Genomic DNA, 22600 nt, shown 5'->3' with positions numbered 1-22600 from the left:
TTCTTCCTCTCTCCTTGCATTTTACTAAACAAATTGCACTTTATTTTGCTTTTGCTTCTTCTTAAGTGTTCAATTGTATTTATTCTGCTCCATTTATTACTGCTTGGTAGTAGCCTGATTAAATTGTGACTGTTACTCTAAGCCTTTTGGTTTAAGCACTTGGGCTCCAGACCAGTTGTTTTACATTTAAGAAGGTTTGTGGTCTGCACGGTTGTGGCAGGGCAGGTAGCTTACATCCTTCTAAGTTTGGTATTACTGATTGAAGGCTCAGTGTCCGTTATTCTAAAAGTGTATTAGTTCTGGATAAAGCACTTGGGCTTCAGGCCAGTTATTTTTCATTAAGAAGGTTTGTGGTCTGCACTCTTTTGGGAGGAGAGGCTAGATTATGCCCTTCTGAGCTGGGAATTTCTGGTTAAAGGCTTATTGTGCCTGCTTATTTGAACTGTTTCTTTCTGAAATTGGTGTGCCTTGGTTGCTGTAGCATAGACTAGATTCAGGCATCCTGAATCTAGTTTTGTTTGTATAACATGAGCACTAATCCAGGCCATCTCTTTTTTGGAGAAGGTTCCCCTGCACCCTTGTGGCAGGAGTGTGCAGTTGGAACTTGTCTGAAGACTGCTGTAACAGGGTTCGGGTTTGAGCTTTTTTACTGGTTAATTGGGTAATTTTGTTTAAATCAGTTTGCTCGTTTTCTATTGTTATATAAAACAGTTGCACTTTATTCATCTGCTTTTACTGTATTTGTGTTTCTTCCTACTTTATTTTGCTTTTGTTGCTTGTTCTTAAAGTACTTAATTGCATTTATTCTGCTGCATTTATTGCTGCTTGTTAGTAGCCTGATTAAATTGTAATTGTTATTCTAAGCCTTTGATTGAAGCACTTGGGCTTCAGACCAGTTGTTTTACAGTAAGGTGTTTTGTGGTCGGCACTGTTGTGGCAGGACAGGTAGCTTACATCCTTCTAAGTTGGGAGTTGCTGGTTAAAGGGTTAGTGTCTGCTGTTCAATAAGTGTATTAGTTCTGGTTTAAGCACTTGGGTTTTAGGCCAGTTATTTTACATTAAGAAGGTATGGTCTGTACTCTTGTGGGAGGAGAGGGTAGATTCTGCCCTTCTGAGCTGGGAGTATCTGGTTAAAGGCTTATTGTTCCTGCTTATTTGAACTGTTTCTTTATGAAATTGGTATGCCTTGTTTGCTGTAGCATAGACTCAATTCAGACCTGCTGAATCTAGCTTTGTATAACTTGAGCACTAATTCAGACCATCTTTTTTTGGAGAAGGTTCCCCTTCACCCTAGTGGCAGACGTGTGCAGTTAGAACTTGTCTGATTGAACACTGCTGGAACAGGGCTCAGTTTTTAGCTTTTTATTGGTTAATTGGTTTAAATCAGTTTGCACATTTGCTACTGTTATATTAAAATATATATATAGATACACTTCATGCATCGCCGCTTAGCTAGGGTTAAACTATTTCGGCGCCATAAATTCTGCTCTTCAAATTTTCCCTTAGAATTAGCCAGTTTTAAAGTTTTAGCACTAAAATCTGTTTCTTTGAGCTCAGCACTTGTTCAGAACTCGTAAACATTAAATAAGCTACAAATTACTACAGCAGTCAACTTTCCTCACTTGTCTAGAGGAAAACAGTTTTTAGTACTTAATAAATAAGCACCTATCCAGACATGTCTAATGGTCAGCTCCCAGTGTTTTTTCCTGTCTACCTGATGAATCTGGGCATCTTGGGGCAATGCAGCAATTGCCTCATGTACACAGACAACCCTCTCCTCCTACCACCCAATACTACAACCTGTGAGAGATGCACTTAGCCAAACTGGAAGCAAAGCTCTCTTCAACCAAAACTGGACTAGACTGTCAAGAGGAGAAGGTAAACACTTGCACCACACCACACAACACACAGTCCCTCAAAACCTACACCACCAAAACACACACACAAACATGAAACGCACACCTGCATTCGCAGAGGCTCTCAATAAAAATCTGCTCAAGCAGCAGAGACCTCCAAAGCAGAAACGCAAGCAACCTCCACCCCCCAACACAACCCAGTTGACACAGCCCACAAACTCAGTGTGCCACTCAACCACAGCCCATAAGGCATAACAACGTACCCATCACACTAGTCATAGGTGACTCTATAGTCAGGCACACCGACGTTCCACTCACCAGGCTAAACAAGGGGAAAGTTACTGTCCGCTGCCTGTCTGGTGCCAGGATCTGCCACGTAACGCATGCACTCAGGTCACTCCACATCAAATACAAATATGAGACTGTCATTGTCAATGTTGGTGTGAATGACCTGAGACATACCTCCCTGGACTACATGAATAGAGACATGAAGGAGCTCTCTGATCTTGTAGCCCATGCAGGTATGACCCTAGCCCTGAGTAGCATTCTGCCATCACCCAGAATGATACCACAGTACAAGGACAAAATGATTGACTTCAACAATTGGCTAGGATTCTGGTGTCATTCTAAGGGGATCCAGTATCTGTCTGCCTGGGATGACATGATCAACAGACCATGATGCTTTTGCCAGAGATGGCCTGCACCCGTCGCCCTTGAAATTCCGGATACTGGCTAAGGCTATTGCAACTCCTGTAGTACCTTTTTTCGGCAAGGTTCAAATGACAAATTCACCACCTTAACAGGTACAAGGAAGCAAAATCTGAGGGTAATGCTACTCAATGCTAGAAGTCTAAACCTCAAAATGGAGAACATTGACATCTGTGCAGTGACAGAGACCTGGTTCAAGGCTCCAGAGAAAACCCCTGCATTACCAGGCTATAATTCATACCACACCTTTCGGCCACCTAACCTGAACTGAAACACTAAAGGCGGAGGCGTGTTCATATTCATTAGGGGTATCCACACCTCCAGGCTAGTTGCCCAGCATAATGCATCTGAGATTATCCAAGTGCAACTAACTCTGGGCAAGATCGCAATCCAAATTGTAACTTGCTACAGATCCCCACCATGCCGCAGGATTCCCACTCCTCATTTCTTGATACACTGGAAAATATTAGGGTACAACCCAGCACCCTAATAATGGGCGAGTTCAACCACCCCACCATTAACTGGGAAAACTACTCATGTACCGACTCTTTTTTTTTTGTTTTTTTTTCTCAACGTTTTCTTGAATTCATAAATTCTGATGCCTTGGATCAACTTATTCTCACCCCCACCAGGGGCAGCAATATCCTAGACCTGGTCATTACCAACATGGGCTACCGGTGTTCCACACCAGAGGTCAGTTCCTCGTTGGTCAGATCCGACCACAAGCTAATCACTCTAGACATTCACATTCTGCCCCCACCCCCCATTAGGGAAACCACCGTAAAACATTTTTCCAAAGCCATCTTCGCACTCCTTAAGACAGAAGTGGCAAACTTCACGACACCCATGCAGATGGACAATAAGGGTACGACTACTGAATCCTACACAAATGCACTTTACAAGCACTTACGAGTGCATGGATCGTGCTATCCTTAACGGAACCAAGATGCTATCCTCCAAAAAAAGAAGCCAATCTGGTGGGCCACTGCCATAAACAAACTCTACAACAGAAAGAAACTGTTGCAAAAAAAAGTGTAAAATCCCATGGTTGGAGGAACTCCCTGGTCAGTCTCGGTAAGAAGCTGAGATCCCTCATAAAATCCTCCAAAGTTTGTTACACAAACAAAATCACCACTGATTTTAAAAGACAACCACAAAGCATTCTATAGCTGTCAATCTCAATGGCAACACTCAGATCTGCTCTGAGTTACAGCACAATGGCATTAAATATACAGAACCAACTGATATTGCCAACATCCTGGCAGATAGGTTCAGTGCTAACTTTACCCCCCTTTTCACCCCCTAAAGGGCCCATCTCTATACTGGTAGAATGCAGAGTTCCTGTAATCACGGCTGCACAGGTAAAAACCACACTATCCAAAGCCAAGAACACAGCATCCATGGGACCTGACAACATCCCAGGCTGCGCTCTACATGAACTTCAGAATGAACTGGTACCACACCTAAGCACAATGTTCAATCATAGCCTCACCTCAGGCTTTGTGCCTACTGAATGGCGTACAGTGACTGTTATCCCACTCCACAAAGGGGGGAGCCACCACAGGCCCTGGGAACTGCTGCCCCATTAGCCTAACGAGCCTGGTCTGCAAGACCATGGAAAGTGTCATCATGGATCTTGTACACAGAAACATTGGTAATCTCCAAACTCTGGACCCCACCCAGTTCAGGTTTGTAAAAAGCAGATCATGTCTCTTAAACCTGATAGACTTATTTGCAGCAGTCACCAAAGCTATAGATGAGGGTAAGGTGGTTCACACAGCCTCTTTAGATCTCGCCAAGGCTTTTGACACAATCCCCCACTCTGGAAGTGTAGATAAACTCCCTAAACTTGGGTATAAATCCCTATGTCACAAGATGGGTTGCCAACTGGCTTGCTGACAACCCACACTGTGAAAGCAGCAGATTCGAAATCCGACTTCAGACAAGTGGAGTACCACAGGGTTCAATCCTGGGTCCCCTCCTGTTTGGTATCTACTTTTCTGAAGTACAAGCTAACGAAGTTCGCAGATGACTGCAAACTAGGAGCTGTAATCTAAACTCCTAATGATGTTGACATCCTACAAAAGGATCTCACTGAGACAGATGCCTGGTGTCAAAGCCATGACCTCAAGCTGAATGCCAAAAAGTGCATTGTCATCCACTTTGGTAAAAACTCTGTACCCATGAGCTACCACATAGGTGGTAGTCTAACACAGAGTGAAATAAGAGACCTGGGGAACACAGGTGGACAATAGTCTCTCCTTTGATAATCACATTGCCACAGTAGTCAGGAAATACGTCTACGTGGCACATCTCATCACAAAAGGTTTCTCATCCAGGAAAAAAGTGGTCATTGTTCCCCTCTATTTGTCACTCATTAGACCCATTATACAGTACAACGCCCCTTTTGGTATGTACCTCACAAGACCTCTACAACAACTAGAAAGGCCGCAGAAATACCTCATAAAGAGGATTACCGGCCTCAAACAGATGCCCTACGTAGACAGTCTCAAAAAAACTCCACCTTTACTCCATCGCATATCGCCTACTTGGAGGCGATCTCTGCCTAACATACAAAGCTGTGTCAAACCCAGAGCTGTTGGACATGCTCCACTTAAAGAAATCCCAAGCCCTCCGAGCTACATGCTCTAGAGACCTAAACCTTGCCACTACAATAAACAGAACATGCTGGAGGGATAGATTCCTGTCCCAGAGACTTCCCATACTCTGGAAAAAACTACCTATCTATATCAAACAAAGCTCCTCATTAGCACTCCTCAAGAAGAATCTTGATGATTGGATGGGAAATAGGAAATTCACCCCGGGGATCACCTCTGTGACTCTGCTAGACAGGGGTACAGGAAAATAATTTTCTTAGGTGGCGAAAGACGGTACCTTTTTAATTAGGCTTTTATAGGCCCTAGAGCCAGTAGCCTAGTATCTACCTATAAAATGGAATAGTTTCACTTGGAAAAATCCTATTTAATCAATACATTTTCACTCTTAATCTTGTAAATAAGAATAAATACCTTCATATCTTAAGCCTCCTGTTGAGTACAAACACCAGCAGTGTGGTTAGGCTGCCGTAACAGTTTCTCCATGTTCTTATAGCACTTGCAAAAACGGGGTTATGAAGTCGCAAGGCACTTTCTTCCTTTTATTTAGAAACTTCCTGTAACACACTTGGCTGAAGTGTCTTCCCATAGTATCTTCTCAAACATTTCAGTGACTCTAAAGAATACCTGTACTTTGCATGACTGTCTTAAGAAACCTTTGTATTTTACTTATCTTCTGACTTCAGTCTGTTCAGTGCACGAGCTGTCTTTTTCTACTCAACTACATTCCTTTAAATGTATGCCTAACTTTCCAACCTCTGTCATGTGACAATTTATTTCTCCGTACCTTTTGGTTATAAGCATGTCCTAATGTTTTCTTTGAAACCGATTCAACCCCTGTATCAGAAACAGCACCAGTGGGTACTTCAGGAAATTAAAACATTGTACACATTTTCTTCATCTGGGTATGTCTGGTACATAAACCAAAAGCAGCCTACCGCTGCTCAAGTTTGCTGTCTCTGTATGCTTGAAAGCATTAAGATATACTAAACCAGGCATCCATCTGACAAGGAGACATAATTCTCAGTCTTGCTACTTTTTTCACTTTTTGCCTTTGGTTGGAAAATCTTTGCTTTCATTTTGTGTCTGTGATACTTGGTACTCTGTGCAGTTTTGGAGGCTAAATATTGTGATACTGAAGTGATGTAGAGGACAGTGACCAAGATAACATGGGGCTTGAAGAATGAGAAATTCTTTTTTTTTTCATTTTTATGGATAATGTAAAACGGTGAGAAAGGACGACCTTTCGGAGAGGCAGTGATGTTTTAAAAATGTAGTGCTGCTGAGGAAGTTGAAAAAAGGGATGGATGGTTAAGTTGGTGTGGATAAATGGGGGGGGGGGCTTACATAAGGGAAAGGAGGGGGGTCTACTGTGCTAACCATGAAAATGAGGAATGCATGTTATCCGTTTTACAGCTTGTATATTTGCATTATTAAGCAAATTTCAATATAAGATGGAGCAAAAAAAAAACACATGGCTTGAATCTACTTTGTAGATGGGTAGTCATGTTGATAGTGATGATACGAAACTGCAAAAGCAATCATGATAATTTGTCTTCATATGTTAAAACATCACTGTGCATTGTTGTACTGTTAGAACATACCCACAAGAGTTCACTGTAGGAGAAAGTGATGTTTTATTTGAAAAAAAAAATGGCATGTAATCTTCCTTATTGAGCTTGTTTACATTTTGTAACTAATTCAGTCTCTCTCTCTCTCTCTCTCTCTCTATCTCTTTTATTTATTTATTTTTTCCTTGTTTTGGTGTATGGCCCCGCTGTTTTTCTCCTTCGTAAGACAGGACAACGGCAATTGGTCAGCTCATTAACGCATACCTGGAGAACAAAAGTAGCTTGGAAGATCATACAGTGCACCTGCTTTTCTCTGCTAACCGATGGGAACAAGTGTAAGCAACAGATGTTAAGTTTATGGGATTATGGGAATTCAGATGGTGGATGTTGGTATTTGTATACTGTGCTTTGCATATGATGTCTTTATTACATTGCAAAAGCATTACTTTATGCTTTGTTCTCATTCAGTACTTCTAGAACTGTAGAACCTTCTGTATAATAAATTGTTCTGTGCTATAATAACCCTAGAAAATGCACAAGTCTTTACTTGGTAAGTTAATGAAAAAGCATAAAGGAGTAAAACTACATTTTTGACTATTTATACTGCATGCTGTGATGTATCAGAACTATTCTTAAGATACCTTATATAATGGTCAGAGAAAAATTACTCCTGTCCATCTACCTACTTAACCAAATAAACTACCTGAAACTTCAAGGTGGTTTCATTCCTCCCACAGGGAGGGTATCAAAGAAAGAGTCTCCTAGATGTTCATCTCACATTGCTGCAGTCCTTACACTTGGGGTAGTCCGCTGTCCTCAAGTCGGCCCGAATACCAAAGTATAAGGCTGACGTCGGTCAAGGCGCATTAGACTGACGTCAGGACGTCAGGGTACAAATGCGCATGACCGACGTCATATCCTCAGTCTTTTTTGCCGCATGGTCCGATGCAGAAGCAGCGTTGCAAGTGCAGGTTGGCGTTCTGAAATTTTCCGAAGTCGGAGTTTCAGACCGAATCAAAGTTGGCTAAGTACCCCGTTGGGGAATATTTTGTTTTTTTCTTGCCTCAGTATTTTACCGGATGTCAGAAAAAGTGAATAACTGTATTTCTTGTGGGAAACAGATACCTCATAGGGATTATCATACCTTGTGTATACCTTGTTTAGGGCCTGAGCACGACGTTGTTGGGTGTCGCTCTTGTGCTAGATTTAACAAACGCACTATAAAGAGAAGATTAGATTGTGCCAGGTTAGTCTTCGGGAAGCGGTGCAATTATAAAATGCCGTCGGATGCTCCGACGCCCGCTTCGTCGAAAAAGCGCAAGGACAAAGCAGCAAAGCCTAGGTTAGAGGAACCGTCCGTCCCGGACGCCGGTTCTTTAGAGGGCTCGGTGGAGCCGGAGGCTCAGCCAGAAGTTTCTTTGGAGTCCCAGGGAGAGACTTTATTATTGCAAGATGTGTCCTCTCAGGAGGTAGGCCAGGCTGAAGGGGCTTCTCAGGTAGCTGTTCTCCCCTCACTTCCTAAGGTGGTTAGGCACTCCCCTTCTGTTTCCAAGGCTTCTCCCAGAGGCAGGCCAGGTTTAGCTTCAGTTGGTGTCGCCCCTAGTTCTTCAGGGTCTGTGCCCAAGAAGCATATGCTTAAAATGGCTGAAGATTTGATTACACTGATTAGAGGTTCTATGCCCCCTCCTGATAAGAGGCCTAGGGTGGAACCTGAGCTTGGGAGTTTTGAGCAGGGTTCGGATGCTTCCGAGTCTTCGGCTGAAGACTTGCAGGAGTATTCTCCTTATTCTGATTCTGATGTGGATGATTCTACTCCTTCTGCTTCTCCTCCTGAGGATTTTTCTTTTTCAGAGACTCTTCATTCCATGAGGGAGCATTTTAAGTGGGAAGGTCAGGACTTCTCTGATTCCAGGAAAAGGCTTAGGGAATTTTTATTTCTACCCCAGCATAGGCCTTTAGCTATACCTCCTGTTCTGGATGTGGTGGAAGATGTTTTTGCAGAGGCTTCTCTTAATCCTGATTCTTTGCCTCCTGCTCCTGTTAAACCGGATAGGTATTATAGGGTGCCTGAAGCTCATAAGTATCTTTTTAAGAGTCCTAGGGCAGACCCAGAAACTGTTTCTCAGGGGCCTAAAGGTGTTAAGGCTTCTGTTGTTAAAAATCCGGTTCCTCCAGATAGAGGCAAGGGCTTTGGATAGATGGGGAAAGAAAGTTTATACTTCTTCCACTCTAGCTATGAGGGCTTTGAATTGCCAGTTTCACATGTTGAAATACCAAAACTATCTCCTTTCACAATTGAAGTCTAAGGTAGATGCTCTGGCGGAAGGTATTGAGTGTAAAGAGTTACAAGATTTAGTACATGTTTCTGAACAGGTGGGTAAGCATTCCTTGCAATGTGGTTTTGATGCTGTACAGGCCGCGTCGAGGGTGGCTGCTACTGGTTCTGTTCTTCGCAGGCACGCCTGGCTGAGGGATCAGAATTTAGCTGAGCATGTTAAGACAAGGATTTTAGATGCTCCTTTACAATCTGATGTGTTTGGTTCTCCTGTTGAAGCAGTCTTAAAGAAAATGGAAGACAAGGCTAAGTCTATGCAGACTGTTAAAGATTTTTTGCAGGTTCAGCCTCCGAAGTTTAGTAGAAATTGGCCTACTAAGGGGTGGACGTATCCTTCTTATGATTCCCAGTCTAGGGGTAGATCTAGACGTGGCAGGGGCAGAGCTCAGGGCTCTTTCAGGCCTAGAACAGGGAGTTCTCCTGCACAGTCTTCGGGTGAGGGCAGGGGTCAGTCCTTTCGTAAACAGACCCAATGACCTACCTTTTCAGCTGCCAGAGCCTTGTCGCCTGGCAGCACCTTTGGGAGGAAGGTTGGCACTTTTCAAAGAAAATTGGAGTTTAATTACCCAAGACAGATGGGTATTGGATATCATTCACCACGGTTACAGGTTTTATTTCCATACCTTGCCTCCTTTCAAGGGCATGCCAGACATTCCTCCTCAACAAAGAAAAGAGGCTCACAAGCAAGTTTCTCTGTTACTCCAAATAGGGGCCATACAGCCGGTTCCTGTGCCAGAAAGGGGCCTAGGATTTTATTCTCGCCTGTTCCTAGTTCCAAAAAAGGGGAACACGTGGAGACCAATTTTGGATTTATCTATCCTCAACACTTATCTGGACATTCCCAAGTTCAAAATGTTGACGTTACAACAGCTTTTACCTCTGCTGGGCAAAGATCACTGGATGGTAACTTTGGATCTCAAAGAGGCTTACCTTCATGTTCCTATCAGACTAAGTTGCAGGAAGTATCTGCGTTTTCGAGCTGGGAATTCTCACTGTCAGTTCTCTGCATTGCCCTTTGGCTTATCTACTGCGCCCAGAGTATTCACGAAAGTTCTGGCTCCAGTGATAGCTTTCTTCAGACTAAGAGGAATACAGATCTATCCTTATTTGGACGATTGCCTGATTCTGGCTCAAGAAAAGGACGAGCTTCTTCATCATTTGGAATATGTGATAGCAGTGCTAAGATGCCTGGGGTATTCTGTGAACGAAATAAAGTCCAGTCTAATACCCTCTCAAGACATGTGCTTTCTGGGTGTGAGACTGAATACAGCAACCCAGATGGCCTTTTTGACCCCGGACAAACAAAAGAATCTTTCTCTTTACTTCCGTCAACTATCTCATCAGTCCGGGCTGACTGCAAGGACAGTCCTTCAAGCCTTAGGGTTCATGGCATCTTGTATTCTGGTGCTTCCCAATGCCAAACTGCATATGAGGAAGCTGCAATGGTATCTCAAAAATGTATGGACACAGCACTGCCAGGATTTGGACACTGTCATTCAAATAATACCTTGCATTCAAAAGGAATTTTTGTGGTGGGCTCAGGAATGTCACCTAAACAAGGGACTCTCTGTGACCCGGCCAGAGGCGAGTCAGATTCTAACGACAGATGCCTCAGACAAAGCTTGGGGAGCTCATCTGAATGGAAAGTGGATACAAGACAAGTGGCCTGCCAGACTACAACATCTACATATCAATTTGAAGGAGATGTTAGCAGTCCAGTTTGCATTACTGGCTTTCAAGGATTTACTTCTTCCAGGGCAGGTGTTGATTCTAACAGACAACACAACTGTCATGTGGTACATCAACAAGCAAGGGGGAACACATTCTTATCCTCTATGCAGGCAAGCAATGATTTTGTGGGAGACTGCTCTGTTTGCAACTAAATCTTCAGGCAAGGTTTCTGCCGGGAGCACAGAACTCCTTAGCAGATGTGTTAAGCAGGCAAATCATGGATCTCCACGAGTGGAAATTGGATCCTCATGTATTTCGGAAATTGACAGTGTCATGGGGAACTCCAGACATAGATCTGTTCGCTTCTCCACTAAACCACCAGCTGCCAAAGTTTTGCACGAAAAGGTTTCATCACACAGCTTGGAAAGTGGATGCTCTTTCTTTCAGTTGGAAAAATCTTCATGTGTATGCCTTTCCTCCTCTGCCTCTCCTCCCAAAGGTACTCCTAAAGGTCAGACAAGACAAGCCAAGGATGATTTTAATAGCTCCAGATTGGCCTCGGCAGCACTGGTACCCATTGCTGCGGAGTCTGGTAAGGAAGCCTCCATGGCCTTTACCTTTGATTCCACACCTGTTGTCTCAGGAGGACAGTCATTTACTCAATGTCAAGCTTCACTCTCTTCATCTAACAGCCTGGCATATTCTGTTTTGAACCATAGACTGTCTCAACTTCCACAGCAAGTGTTGAATGTGATTTTGGAAGCTAGAAGACCTAGTACAAGGAAAGTGTACGCAGAAAAATGGAAGAGATTTTTATTTTGGAGTGCAGCAAAGGATTTGGATGTTTCTGAGCCTAATTTGAGTGTGGCTCTTCAATATCTTACTGAGTTATTGGACAAAGGTTTGTCTTTCTCTTCTATTAAGATTCATGCTGCAGCAATTTCAGCTCACTATGACTGTGACCCACCATTGTTTTCTCATCCTTTGTTCAAGCAATTTCTTAGAGGGGCAAAGAATATAAGACCCCCACGTAGAGCTCCTACTCCTGCTTGGGACCTCAATTTTGTGTTGGAGAAACTCACTCTACAACCTTTTGAGCCTGCAGCTACTGCTGAGTTGAAATATTTGTCATGGAAGACTGCTTTTTTGTTGGCCATTACCTCTGCAAGAAGGGTTTCTGAATTGCAGGCCCTTATGGCAGTTGAGCCTTTCTTAATTTTCCATAAGGATAGGGTATCTTTACGTACTAATCCTTCCTTTATGCCTAAAGTGGTTTCTAGTGTGGCTTTAAACCAAACTATTCATTTGCCTACTTTTTATGCAGATCCCCAAAATAAAGGGGAAAAGATTTTGCACACTAGATGTACACAGGCAGTTGCGTTATTATTTAAGCAGGACTAAGGAGTTCAGGCAGTCTCAGCAGTTGTTTGTTTCTTTTGCTTTGGGTTCTCAGGGCAAACCTGTGTCAAAACAGACTATTTCTAAGTGGATTGGGTTTTGCATTGCTTTCTGTTATTCCCATCATGGCAAGGAGATTCCAGCTGGGATTAGGCCTCATTCCACTAGGGCTACTGCCACTTCAACAGCATTTCTAAGGGGGGTGGCAACTAAGGATATTTTGGAGGCGGCTACTTGGAGTTCAGTGCATACTTTCTCTAAGCATTACCACCTTCCTCTTTACTCTAAATCTAGGGCTGGTTTTGCCACTGCTATTTTGCAGGGCATTTTGGCAGCTCCTGCTTCTTTATAGTTTGCCAACCTCCCTGACCTCTGCTTTGGGATTCTACCCAAGTGTAAGGACTGCAGCAATGTGAGATGAAGAACATAGTACAGTTTTGTACCTACCATAAATGTAGATGTTCGAAGATCCACATTGCTGCAGTCCAATTTACCCTCCCTCCTTCCCCTCTGTAGTTTGAGGTGGTTGTGTGGGTGGGTTTGTACATTTGTAAATTTGTATTTATTGTACATATATTTAGTGCAAGGGGATTTGGTCTTTTGGTTGTTGTTTGTTGGTTTTGGCCTTTCCTTTTTAGGGTCTTCTGACATCTGGGGCAAGAAAAGACTGAGGATATGACGTCTGTCATGCGCATTTGTACCCTGACGTCCTGACGTCAGTCTAATGCGCCTTGACAGACGTCAGCCTTATACTTTGGTATTCGGGCCGACTGAGGACAGCGGACTACCCCAAGTGTAAGGACTGCAGCAATGTGGATCTTCGAACATCTACATTTATGGTAGGTACAAAACTGTACTATCTGCTAGCTAAAGTGATTTTTATCTGTACTAATCCTTGGTACTCTCTTGTTAGTCCTGTCACTCTCTGGGTCACAAGTGGGATGCCAGACTTCACTTGAGCCTCCTGGATTACCTACAATGTTTATATATGTGGATATTTAGAATAGTGTTGTTGCCTTACTCCATAGACAGTGTTTGCTAAGCAAATAAGCTTGATAAAGTAATGAAAGGCATGGAAAATACTAGTTCATGTGTTTGTCCCACACTGATAGCTGTTTTCCCGATTAGCAAAAACTAATGATTTTACATATACAGCCAATTAATAACTTGAGAGCTGAGCAGTGTGTTTTGAGTGTCTGTGAGAGTGTGATTCAGTCAGACATGCAGCTTTACACTAAGGGAAGTGAGTAAATTATGTAGCTACATCCCCAGCAGCCTCAGTGCATTTAATATAACAGTATATGGTTTAGTTTATATATTTAAAGGTACCCAGTGTGCATCTTTAGGGCTAAAACTGAATGTTTGCTGAGATCATGCAAATTGTTTTGTACGTCTCTGAGGGGGATAAAGATTAAAGTAATTTTAGTGCAAATAGGAATACAGACTATAACATGTTTTAGTATGGTAATCTTAATTTTAGATTAAGTAATTCCTGGGGGGGGGGCAATTGCTCCTACCGTCTGAACGGGTAAAATTTTTTTTTTTGTTAGAAAAATGTATATAACTTTGTGTGCTTGGTTTAAGTTTAAAGGGGATAAGGAGGTTCTGAAAATATTTATTTTTGTTTTTGTTTAAATTTCATTGAAGCAAAATGTCTTGATAATGTGATGGGTTCAAATGGCGGTTAAGAAAGCAACGACGTATGAAATCAGCCTGTCCCACAATGTTTGATGTAAGCTGAATGCTGGAAATGTACATTCAAAAGCACTGTCATTTGTAATAGGTGGGAGCAATACCTTTCTGTAATGATGGCTACTCTTTTCACATTGACATAGAATGTAAAATTGCCTTTACAGGTGTAGCAAAAACAGTTCTGAATTAAAAGCTGTGAGGTACAAATAGCAATATTGCCAGAGACGTATTTGCATAGAGATGAGCATGTGAACTTGACGGAGGATTTCGGGAAGGACATTCAGCAGAATGCAGAGCACTGTTCACCACCCAGCAAGAGTTCCACAAATATAAAGTACCAACAAAAAGTAAAAAAAAAAATAATCCAAACTGTGTAGAAAATGATACAAACTTTAATAGAGCACAGCCTTTGAGACAACTGTCCCTCAATGCTTTGAGGGAGAGTTTTCTCCAACTTTGCTGTATTAAGTTTTTATCGTTTTCTACACAGTTTGGATTATTTTTGAGTTCCCTTTTATTGGTACATTCAGCAGCATATCAGGAGCCAAATGAAAAGGGGAGGATTAATATGGAATGCAAGAGAAGCTCCAGTTGACAAAATAGAAAAAGGATGGTAATGGTAGATTGTGGAAGGGTTATTGGCGGGGAGAAGGGGGATTATGCTGTCATGTGGTTTATATTCCACCTGAAACTATTATGGAGAATTTTGAGAGAAATGATCAGCTTTCAGCTGGGGATATTCTTTATGGATGAAAACTGTAACCTGATTTGCAGTAGTGAGGATATATTGGGGTGGGGAGACAAGAAGTGAAACTGACAAGAGAGGATAGAATTTTGAAGAAATAACTGCGAATATTTTGTATGGAAGATATGCATTCAATAATAAGAACTCTTGACAGAATTTACATATTCCCAATGGTACAAGATCTAAGTGAAAGTGGATAGAATATGCATCTCTCAGGAGCATGTATATCTAATTGAAAGCTTTGATGCATCTAATTACTATTTCAGAATATGCAATAATAAGGTAAGCATGCGGGAGAATGAAGTAAACAGGCAAGTGGGAAAGCATCAGTGTAAGGCAGGAATTTAAGGAATGGATAGTAGAAATGATTCAAGAGATGAGGGAAGAGCGAATTCTTTAGGAGTATCTAGTGAGTGTGATAAAATGAAAATGAGTTTAAAACACGGTAGGAACGAGGTACGTGGAGGGAAAAAAGTAACCAGAATTACTTGGAGAGGTTAACAAAGGTTAAAGTAATCCAGAGTAAGGGAAATCTGACAGAACAAAGAGGAGCAACTTCACTTCAAACTGCTAAATGTAAAATAAGAGAAGAATATTTGGATAATATGAATGTGTTTAGAAAGTTTGCTATTAAGCAACTATTTTTGATAACTCCAGAGCATAAAAACTTTTAGCGCTATTCGGGCAACAGACAGGAGAGCGCATAATGGAAATATTCACAGAAGACTCAATTATGCAAAGGTTGGAGGAGGAATGAAGCTCAACAGTCAATAGCTAAGATAGGAAGAGATGAGATGCAAATCAGCAGAGAAGTCTCAGGATGATATTCCCAGGATGATATTCCTATTGAAGTTTGGAAGTCTGGAGGGAAGAAAGTGATTATCTGAAAGGTTTTGTGTAATATTTTAAAAGTGAGGGGGTGGACGTACTATTACATTGGAAGAAAACTACCCACAGGAGGGTAAACCCCCTTCAGTCCCAGCTTCATTATAGAGACATTTCAATTTTAAACCATGATTGCAGTGTTACTAGTTAAGGTAATGCCAAAATTGATAGATATGGATCAGGATGGTTTTGTGGAAGGGAGACAAACATTTGAACACATTTAGTAGGATCAAAGAAAGTAGAATGATGAGATGACACAAAACTCACGGCATAAAACGAACAATCTTTTATTTTAAAACAACATAAGCGCTTTCACAGCTCTTGCTGCTTCTTCAGATGTCAGTATAAAAATGCAGTCACACACAGCAATTTATACAGAAATTCAGCTAGCAAATCAGCCAATGAAACAATTATGTATTGAGTACAAATAAATTTAATAAAAATTTAAAAATAAAGTAAGTCAACTAATGCACATGAATGTTATGTTGTCCGACAATTCTTTTTTTAGTAAAATTGCACTGTTTGATATTAACAAGGTAACTCGTATTAAAGACAGGTTGAGTTGTATAGAGATGTCATCTGGGCTGATATAAGTTTGTCTGATTATTGTTTTTGTGTAACATCCCTTGATTCCCTTTATACAGGGCCTGCCCAAGTTGCACAAGGATCCTGTAAATCCATAGCTTAGACCTATAGTCTGTCAATCTTTCTAGAAAAGCATTTTAGACCACTTGTCAATACCAAATCACATATCCTGAGTGGCTCTCTACAATTTCTGATTGATCTTTGAGTTTACACAAGCTACATTTGATGTAGAGGAGATGGTACTTGGTAACCTTGGATGCAAGTTCCCTCTTCACAGTTATAATACCGAACATGTTTGGTATTGAATGGGGTGGTACAATACTTGATGGAACAACATATAATTTAGTGATATTAAGGTTGAATTAATTCATTATTTACTTGAGTTGGTTTTATATAACAATGTATTTGTTTTTGATGGTAATAATTTTTTGCAAAGAGATGATGTAGCAATGGGCACATCCTGTGCCAACAGCTATACCAATCTTATGCTCATTTGGGAACTTAAGTACAATATTGGTTGATACATACGTAGAACACATTTTATTTTACAGACATTTTGTGGATTTGTTTTTCATTTGGAAGGGTACACAAAATGAGTTGGTTAAGTTTTTATAGAAGAGATTAATGCTAGTACTACATTTCTGAGATTTACAGCCGAGTATTCCAAGGTGGAAATTTAGTTACTTAGATGTACTTATCAGAGTTTCAAGTGGTGGACAGATGGGTACTTCACTATACAGGAAGCCTTGTTATAGGAACAACGTTTTACACCAGACAAGGATGCACCCCAAATATGTATTATATTATAACAATGAATGATTATCTTAAAAAGATAGTGGGTGAACAACCTAACTTTAAGAAGAAACTGGTTCCACCTTTATAAGTGCTGCATTTATATTGACACTACTGTTTGATGATCAAGCTGCTTGTACTTCTCATGTGGTTTATTTAGCGTGCTGCACTGCCTGCATGAAGTTTTATGTAGGCAACACTAATAGTTGAAGGAACATATAGTAGAACACTTAAGACATTAATAATGGTACTGAGTGCAGTGCTCTTTCTAAACGTGAAGCTCGCCTCACACACATTGTTTTAAGTTTCAAGTTATAGTGCAGGTAGCGGCTACTAAGAGGCCGTGTGATGGGAATGCTACTGAAAGCTTTGAGAGGCTAGGTTAAGGGCTGATTATGGCTCAGGACTAAATGATAAAGTCCCCCTTAAACCTTTGTTACAGACACACTCACATTTTAGATGAGCTTTACATACATTTATGTGCATTAGTTGATTTTAAGTTTATTTCTTATGTTTACATTTATATTATATATATTTTGTATTTTTTAATACATAATTGCTTACTGACATCTGAAGAAGCAGCAAGAGCTGTGAAAGTGCTTATGTTTTAAAATAAAAGATTGTTCATTTTATGCAGAGCCTGGTGTCCTCTAATCATTCTACTTTTTTGGACTGCTTTACTCTGGTTTATCTATTTGAGACGTTTACACAACACAGGTTGGTAGTTTTCTCCTGTCTGACATTTAATAGGATGATCCAAGGGAAGCGGACTGTAAGGAAATGTGACTGTTATTGGTGGGTCTTGATGCAGAGAAAACATTTGACAGTCTTTTGGGATTGTATTAATAGGACAGTGGCAGCATTTGCATTCGTTGATGGAATAATTTGGTTAATTTAGGGTTTATGAGCCAAGAATTAAGCTGGGGGGGGGGGTACCTCTCCAAGTTGTTTGAACATAGGAGCAAGGCAGCGGTGTCCTCTTCCCCTTTTATTTGTCTTATAGCCTGTCATTGCCAAAGAAAATAAGGGGTTCACAAATTCAAGGATGCAACTGGTATGATGACCAAGAAAAGCTGCTTTTATTCACAGATGATGATTTGTACTTGACAGATCCAGAAAAGGATATCTTGGTGTTATGGAATCTTTTGAGACAGTTTCATGTCTTTTCATACAAAATTAAGTGAAGACGAAGGCTGTGGCAGCAAACTATGTAGCCACTAGAATTGGATCAGGAATAGTCATATTTATTGCAATACAAGATGAAGTATTTGGGTATATGAATTAAAGATTCCATTAAGGCAGCTAAGGATATGTGAGAAGAGACTGTTGAAAAGGAAATACAAAACATGAGAATATGGAAGCTCTTAATTATCTATGTGGGTAATTAGATACAAGCGATGAATCTTTCTCATCCCTTCAGTTTTATATACAGGTCAGGCATATTTTTTGTCATCCAGAGGAGAAATTGTGAATGGTAATTAAGGACTGAAAGAATTTGTTTGGGAGAGGGCAAGAGTTAAATGGGATAAGCTGATTCTCCCTATAGAAAAAAAGTGGTTTAGGAATAGCTGATTTTGGAGATTTTAGAGCTACATGGTTATAGTTTACATACATAATATAAGCAGAGGATTGGAAGTCAGTGAAAAGGGATGATGAAATGGGGGGTGAAGTACAAGAAGTACAGAAAGAATAGGATTTTAGGTGGAGGTCTTTAAGGGGAGTAACCATACAAAATATTATGTTTATAACGGTAGGAGAAAGTATTCTAAGAACTAAGCCAGCGCAGGGTTGAAAAAAGATTTTACCACTAGGGATGACTTTAAGTAGGTGTATAGAACGTAGGTGGGAATTTACTAGAGAAAATTAGTTAAGGAGCCCAAGTTGTCAGAGGAAATAACTAGAGCAGAAAAGGTAATAGTGGGATGAGGTTAAGCAAAAGTTTGAACTGCAGGTTAGAGACTACCTTCTTTACTAGGGATTGATAAGAGTAAAGGAAAAGAGAGAACATGGGGATTAACTGAAGGACCAGGTGTGGTAGTGTTTAGTCTAGAACAGAAGTTGCTGTTAAAGGGATAATTGGTACAACATGTACAATTATGCATGATTACTATAAGATTCAATTAGATTGCCCTCTCATTCTCTTTCCAATCTTTTCTAGCAGTCTACAAAGTTACAGTGGGAAGGACGTATGTATGGTTCCCAAGGAGGCAGTAAATTGCAGGTGGTTTAGAGTCATTGATTGGAAGTATTGCATATAAACCAAACATCAGAAAAAAATTCCTTGGATAGATGGAAACTGTTGGAGATGGGATGAGAAAGAGAGGGGTAATTTGGAACATTGTTTTGGAAGTGTAACAAGTTGGCAGATTAAAAAAAATTTCCCTTCAAAATTTTCAGAAATTTTGGGGTAGCCAGTGGTTGTAACCAAGGAAGTGATTCTTTTGAGCTGGGATATTGGATCCGAGTTGCCCAGATATAGTAAGGCCTTTCTGTGTTTAATGCTATTGGCTGCACAAAGCAGTTACTAGAAAATGGGAATCAAAATCTAAACCAACTGTAACTGAAATACTGTAGATAAAGAACTGAAAGTGGGTCCTGTACTAAAGAAAGGGAGAGATTTACATAGCAATAAATGACATTTGTGGAAACAGTGCATGCAAAATAGTGTTCAGACGGGTTAACATTTTAAAGGAATGCAGGAACTGATCAGTTTAATGTTGGAGTGAGTGAAAAATTGATGCATATTAAAGAAAGGGAATGTTGTTTTTTATTACTGTACATGTTCCTATGTCACTTAAAAAATCCATGTTTAATAATGTTATTTAGAAAAAATGACTTTTTGGCTGTCCTGTGGAAGTCACTGACTTGTAGCACTCTACCCTGAGTGACATGCAGAGAGGCATGTATGATCTTATTAGGTATGTGTTGGATGAATGGCCCTTGGAAGAATCTTACCTTTACCCAGAATGATGCCCAAGTACAAATGCAAGATAATTTTCAGTAATTGTGTAGTTGGTGTCATTCTTGTAGGATCCAATACATTAACCTGTAAGGAGATGGACTTCAACCTGCTTTGCTAGAGATGGCTTATAGCCTTCACTTCTTGGCTGCTGCTTACTGTCCAGAAATTTCTTTGCCCCTATAGTGCCATTTTAGGCCATTTCCAACTACTGGGCATTCCAAAATGTTGAGTAGTGAGATTCCATAACCTAATTCTGACCACATCAAGGTAGCTTTTTTCAGTACCAGAAGTCTTAAACTGATCGTGAAACCTTCTTGCATCTAGAACACGTCCATCTTGTTTTACTTGTAATTGAGACTTGTTTCAGTGCAAGGATGCCACTGCCTTTGTGACGCCCGTGCACTGGCCCATTAATCAAGGAGCCTCAGTCCTCACCACTGGCAACAATGGGGAATGTGCACAGTGGGAGGGTGACAAGTACACACACAGTAAAGTGCAATTTCCCTTAAGAGCGCACAGAGATCAGTCAGTCTGGGCTTGGCTTCTTCCTCTTCCTCCAGATCCCCAATAAGACTCCCCACTGGCACAGCCATATAGTTGAGATCTCAGCTGAGTGGTCAAGCTAAGATCTCCAGCACCCTCTCTGTCCAACCAGTCCTTCGTGTCCATGCCCAAGTAGCTCACGCACACGCGCGCACACACCTGGGGAAGGCTGGCACAGGTCTGCTAGCTATGCTCCCTTCTGCCCAGACTAGAAGGTAGATTTGACTGCCACCAGCCAACTTTTATCAGCTACATTAAGGCCTTAACAAAGGGTGTCCAATCTTACTGTGTAATGTTGCTATTAATCCAAATGGTGGTCTGACCAAGGGCAAGGATTTTTAAGAGTGGCCTGTACAGTGTCACCAAATAGATGTGCAAGTACCCTAAGAGCTTAAATATGTCTCACAAATATCATCCACAAAGATAGGTTTAAATATATTTAATAATAAAATAACAAGACTACTTGGTAAGCAGTTACATCAGAGTTCAAAATTGCAAAGTATTTAAAACCTTGCAAGGCAGTCTCAAAGAAAACTTCTAAGCTACACTTTACTATATTCCTATCTGGAATCTAAAAGAGTGACTATGTTGTAGAAACTTACTTACAGCAAGGCAAATGCAGATGTGGTGATGAGTGGCTGTTCTTGCTAGGTCAAAGACAAAATACAAAATGCCCAGTCTCTGAGTTCGTGAATTAATGTCCTATATTACTGCTGGGTTAACTTGGATGACATCACTTTGTCACCTGACTTTAGTTCCCAAGCTAAACCCCCTTTTGTCAGAAACTAACAGAATTTAATATCTCTCTGAATATACATAACCTTCAGATGTTTGCAGCTGCTAGGAGACATAAAACATAAAAACAACAAAACACTTGCAAAACAATGCAGAAGGCACCCTAGTTCTAGACATCCTGTCTCCTTGCTGCATTGAAACTAACTTTTATGACGCAATAATAAAACAATTTAATTTCAACTGTTTTCCCTGAATGTTTTGAAGTTAACCTCCTGTATTCCAGTTAAACATATACATCTAAACAGTCACAATAGTGCAGGTACATTCCTGTTCTATTCCAATAGGGCATGCTGTGGTTACATTTTAGCTCTGTACTTTACACACACTTCTGTATAAATCATATCAATATTCACAAATGATATAGAATTATTTACAAAATTCCAGCTAGCTGGGCTGGCAGTATTTCCCTTTTGTCACAGCCTTCTTAACAAGATCAACACTTTCACCATACCTTCAGACCTGACTGACACTGCTGAGGTATTTGATATCACCTCTAGGCACTTCCCCTGCAACTAGTAAGCTCTACTGTACCATTAGTAAGAATTGCTATCTCTTTGTAGCTGCTATAGGAACTGTCCATGCCCTGTGTTTGCATAACTTCCTAAATGTTCTTTTTTTGCTCCTACAGCTGACTATTGGTTACTCTCATTTCTTCCAATTTTACCTTACCCTATTCTCATTCTGACCCATGTCTGGGGCTAGTTAGGAGTTAAAAGGACCATGGGGGCAGTGCCAACTCTGACTGTGAGTGTATTTCCTAAATTCTGCACCCTTGTGCACTTGCAGTAATACCCTGATGGCAGGATGTGCAATAGGCATCAGTGCTAAAAGGCTGTTCACCTATGCAAACGACTGATGTCAACAAGACAAACCTCTCATCCTTGGGTAGCAACTCACTGTTTTCTTAGTGTCCTTCAGGGAAATCGAACCATACTAGTATGCCTTGAGCACTTGTGCCTCCCATTTCCCCTCCATGATTGACACTCCCTTCTTCCTTGTCTGTGCCGTAAAGGCCCTGAACCACTGTTTGAACCTGGGCAATAGACTGGGTTTATCCCTCCGTCACCGGTACAGACAGATTCTTAAATGTTACTAAACCACCCTTATCAAAAAAAAAAACTGCCCCGAGTCATTTCAGTTAACCTTCAGTTAACTGTTTTTCCTCCAAAGATTCCTAGAGCTGGTAAATAACTCCGCAAAATAACCAGCCCACTGGGAGCCACAGCATTGTAAACCTGGTCTTCCCCAACATTTCCTCCAGTAAACCAAGCCATTTGTGTCTCCATCCCTGGTTAAATCTAGTAACCTCTTTTCTAAAGCCACTTAACTCCACCAATAGCAAACCATTCTGAATTCAAGGACTTTAAACGTACAAACTTGCATAGTCTAGGATCTTTCTGAATTTACCTACAGTGTTGCCACTCCCCATGAAATTTCAGCTGCTAAT

At 40.9% G+C, this 22600-nt stretch overlaps 1 protein-coding gene across 2 annotated transcripts in view; it reads left to right on the top strand.

The window, feature by feature from the left end:
* The window catches only part of DTYMK (deoxythymidylate kinase), a 324262-nt gene that overhangs the window by 69905 nt on the left and 231757 nt on the right, over nt 1-22600 (top strand). Inside the window, exon 2 of one of the 2 annotated variants that reach the window (XM_044069607.1) lies at nt 6981-7085. In XM_044069607.1, the coding sequence (XP_043925542.1) occupies nt 6981-7085 (105 nt within the window). Of the gene's footprint in view, nt 1-6976; nt 7086-22600 lie in introns of both variants that reach the window. The other variant, XM_044069606.1, reaches the window with a different exon arrangement.

The sequence above is a fragment of the Protopterus annectens genome, chromosome 4.part0, assembly GCF_019279795.1.
Source record: "Protopterus annectens isolate FY-2018-M chromosome 4.part0, PAN1.0, whole genome shotgun sequence".
Lineage (NCBI taxonomy): Eukaryota > Metazoa > Chordata > Ceratodontiformes > Protopteridae > Protopterus > Protopterus annectens.
Note: the sequence above shows the minus strand (reverse complement) of the source record. Positions and strands in the feature narration are given on the sequence as shown.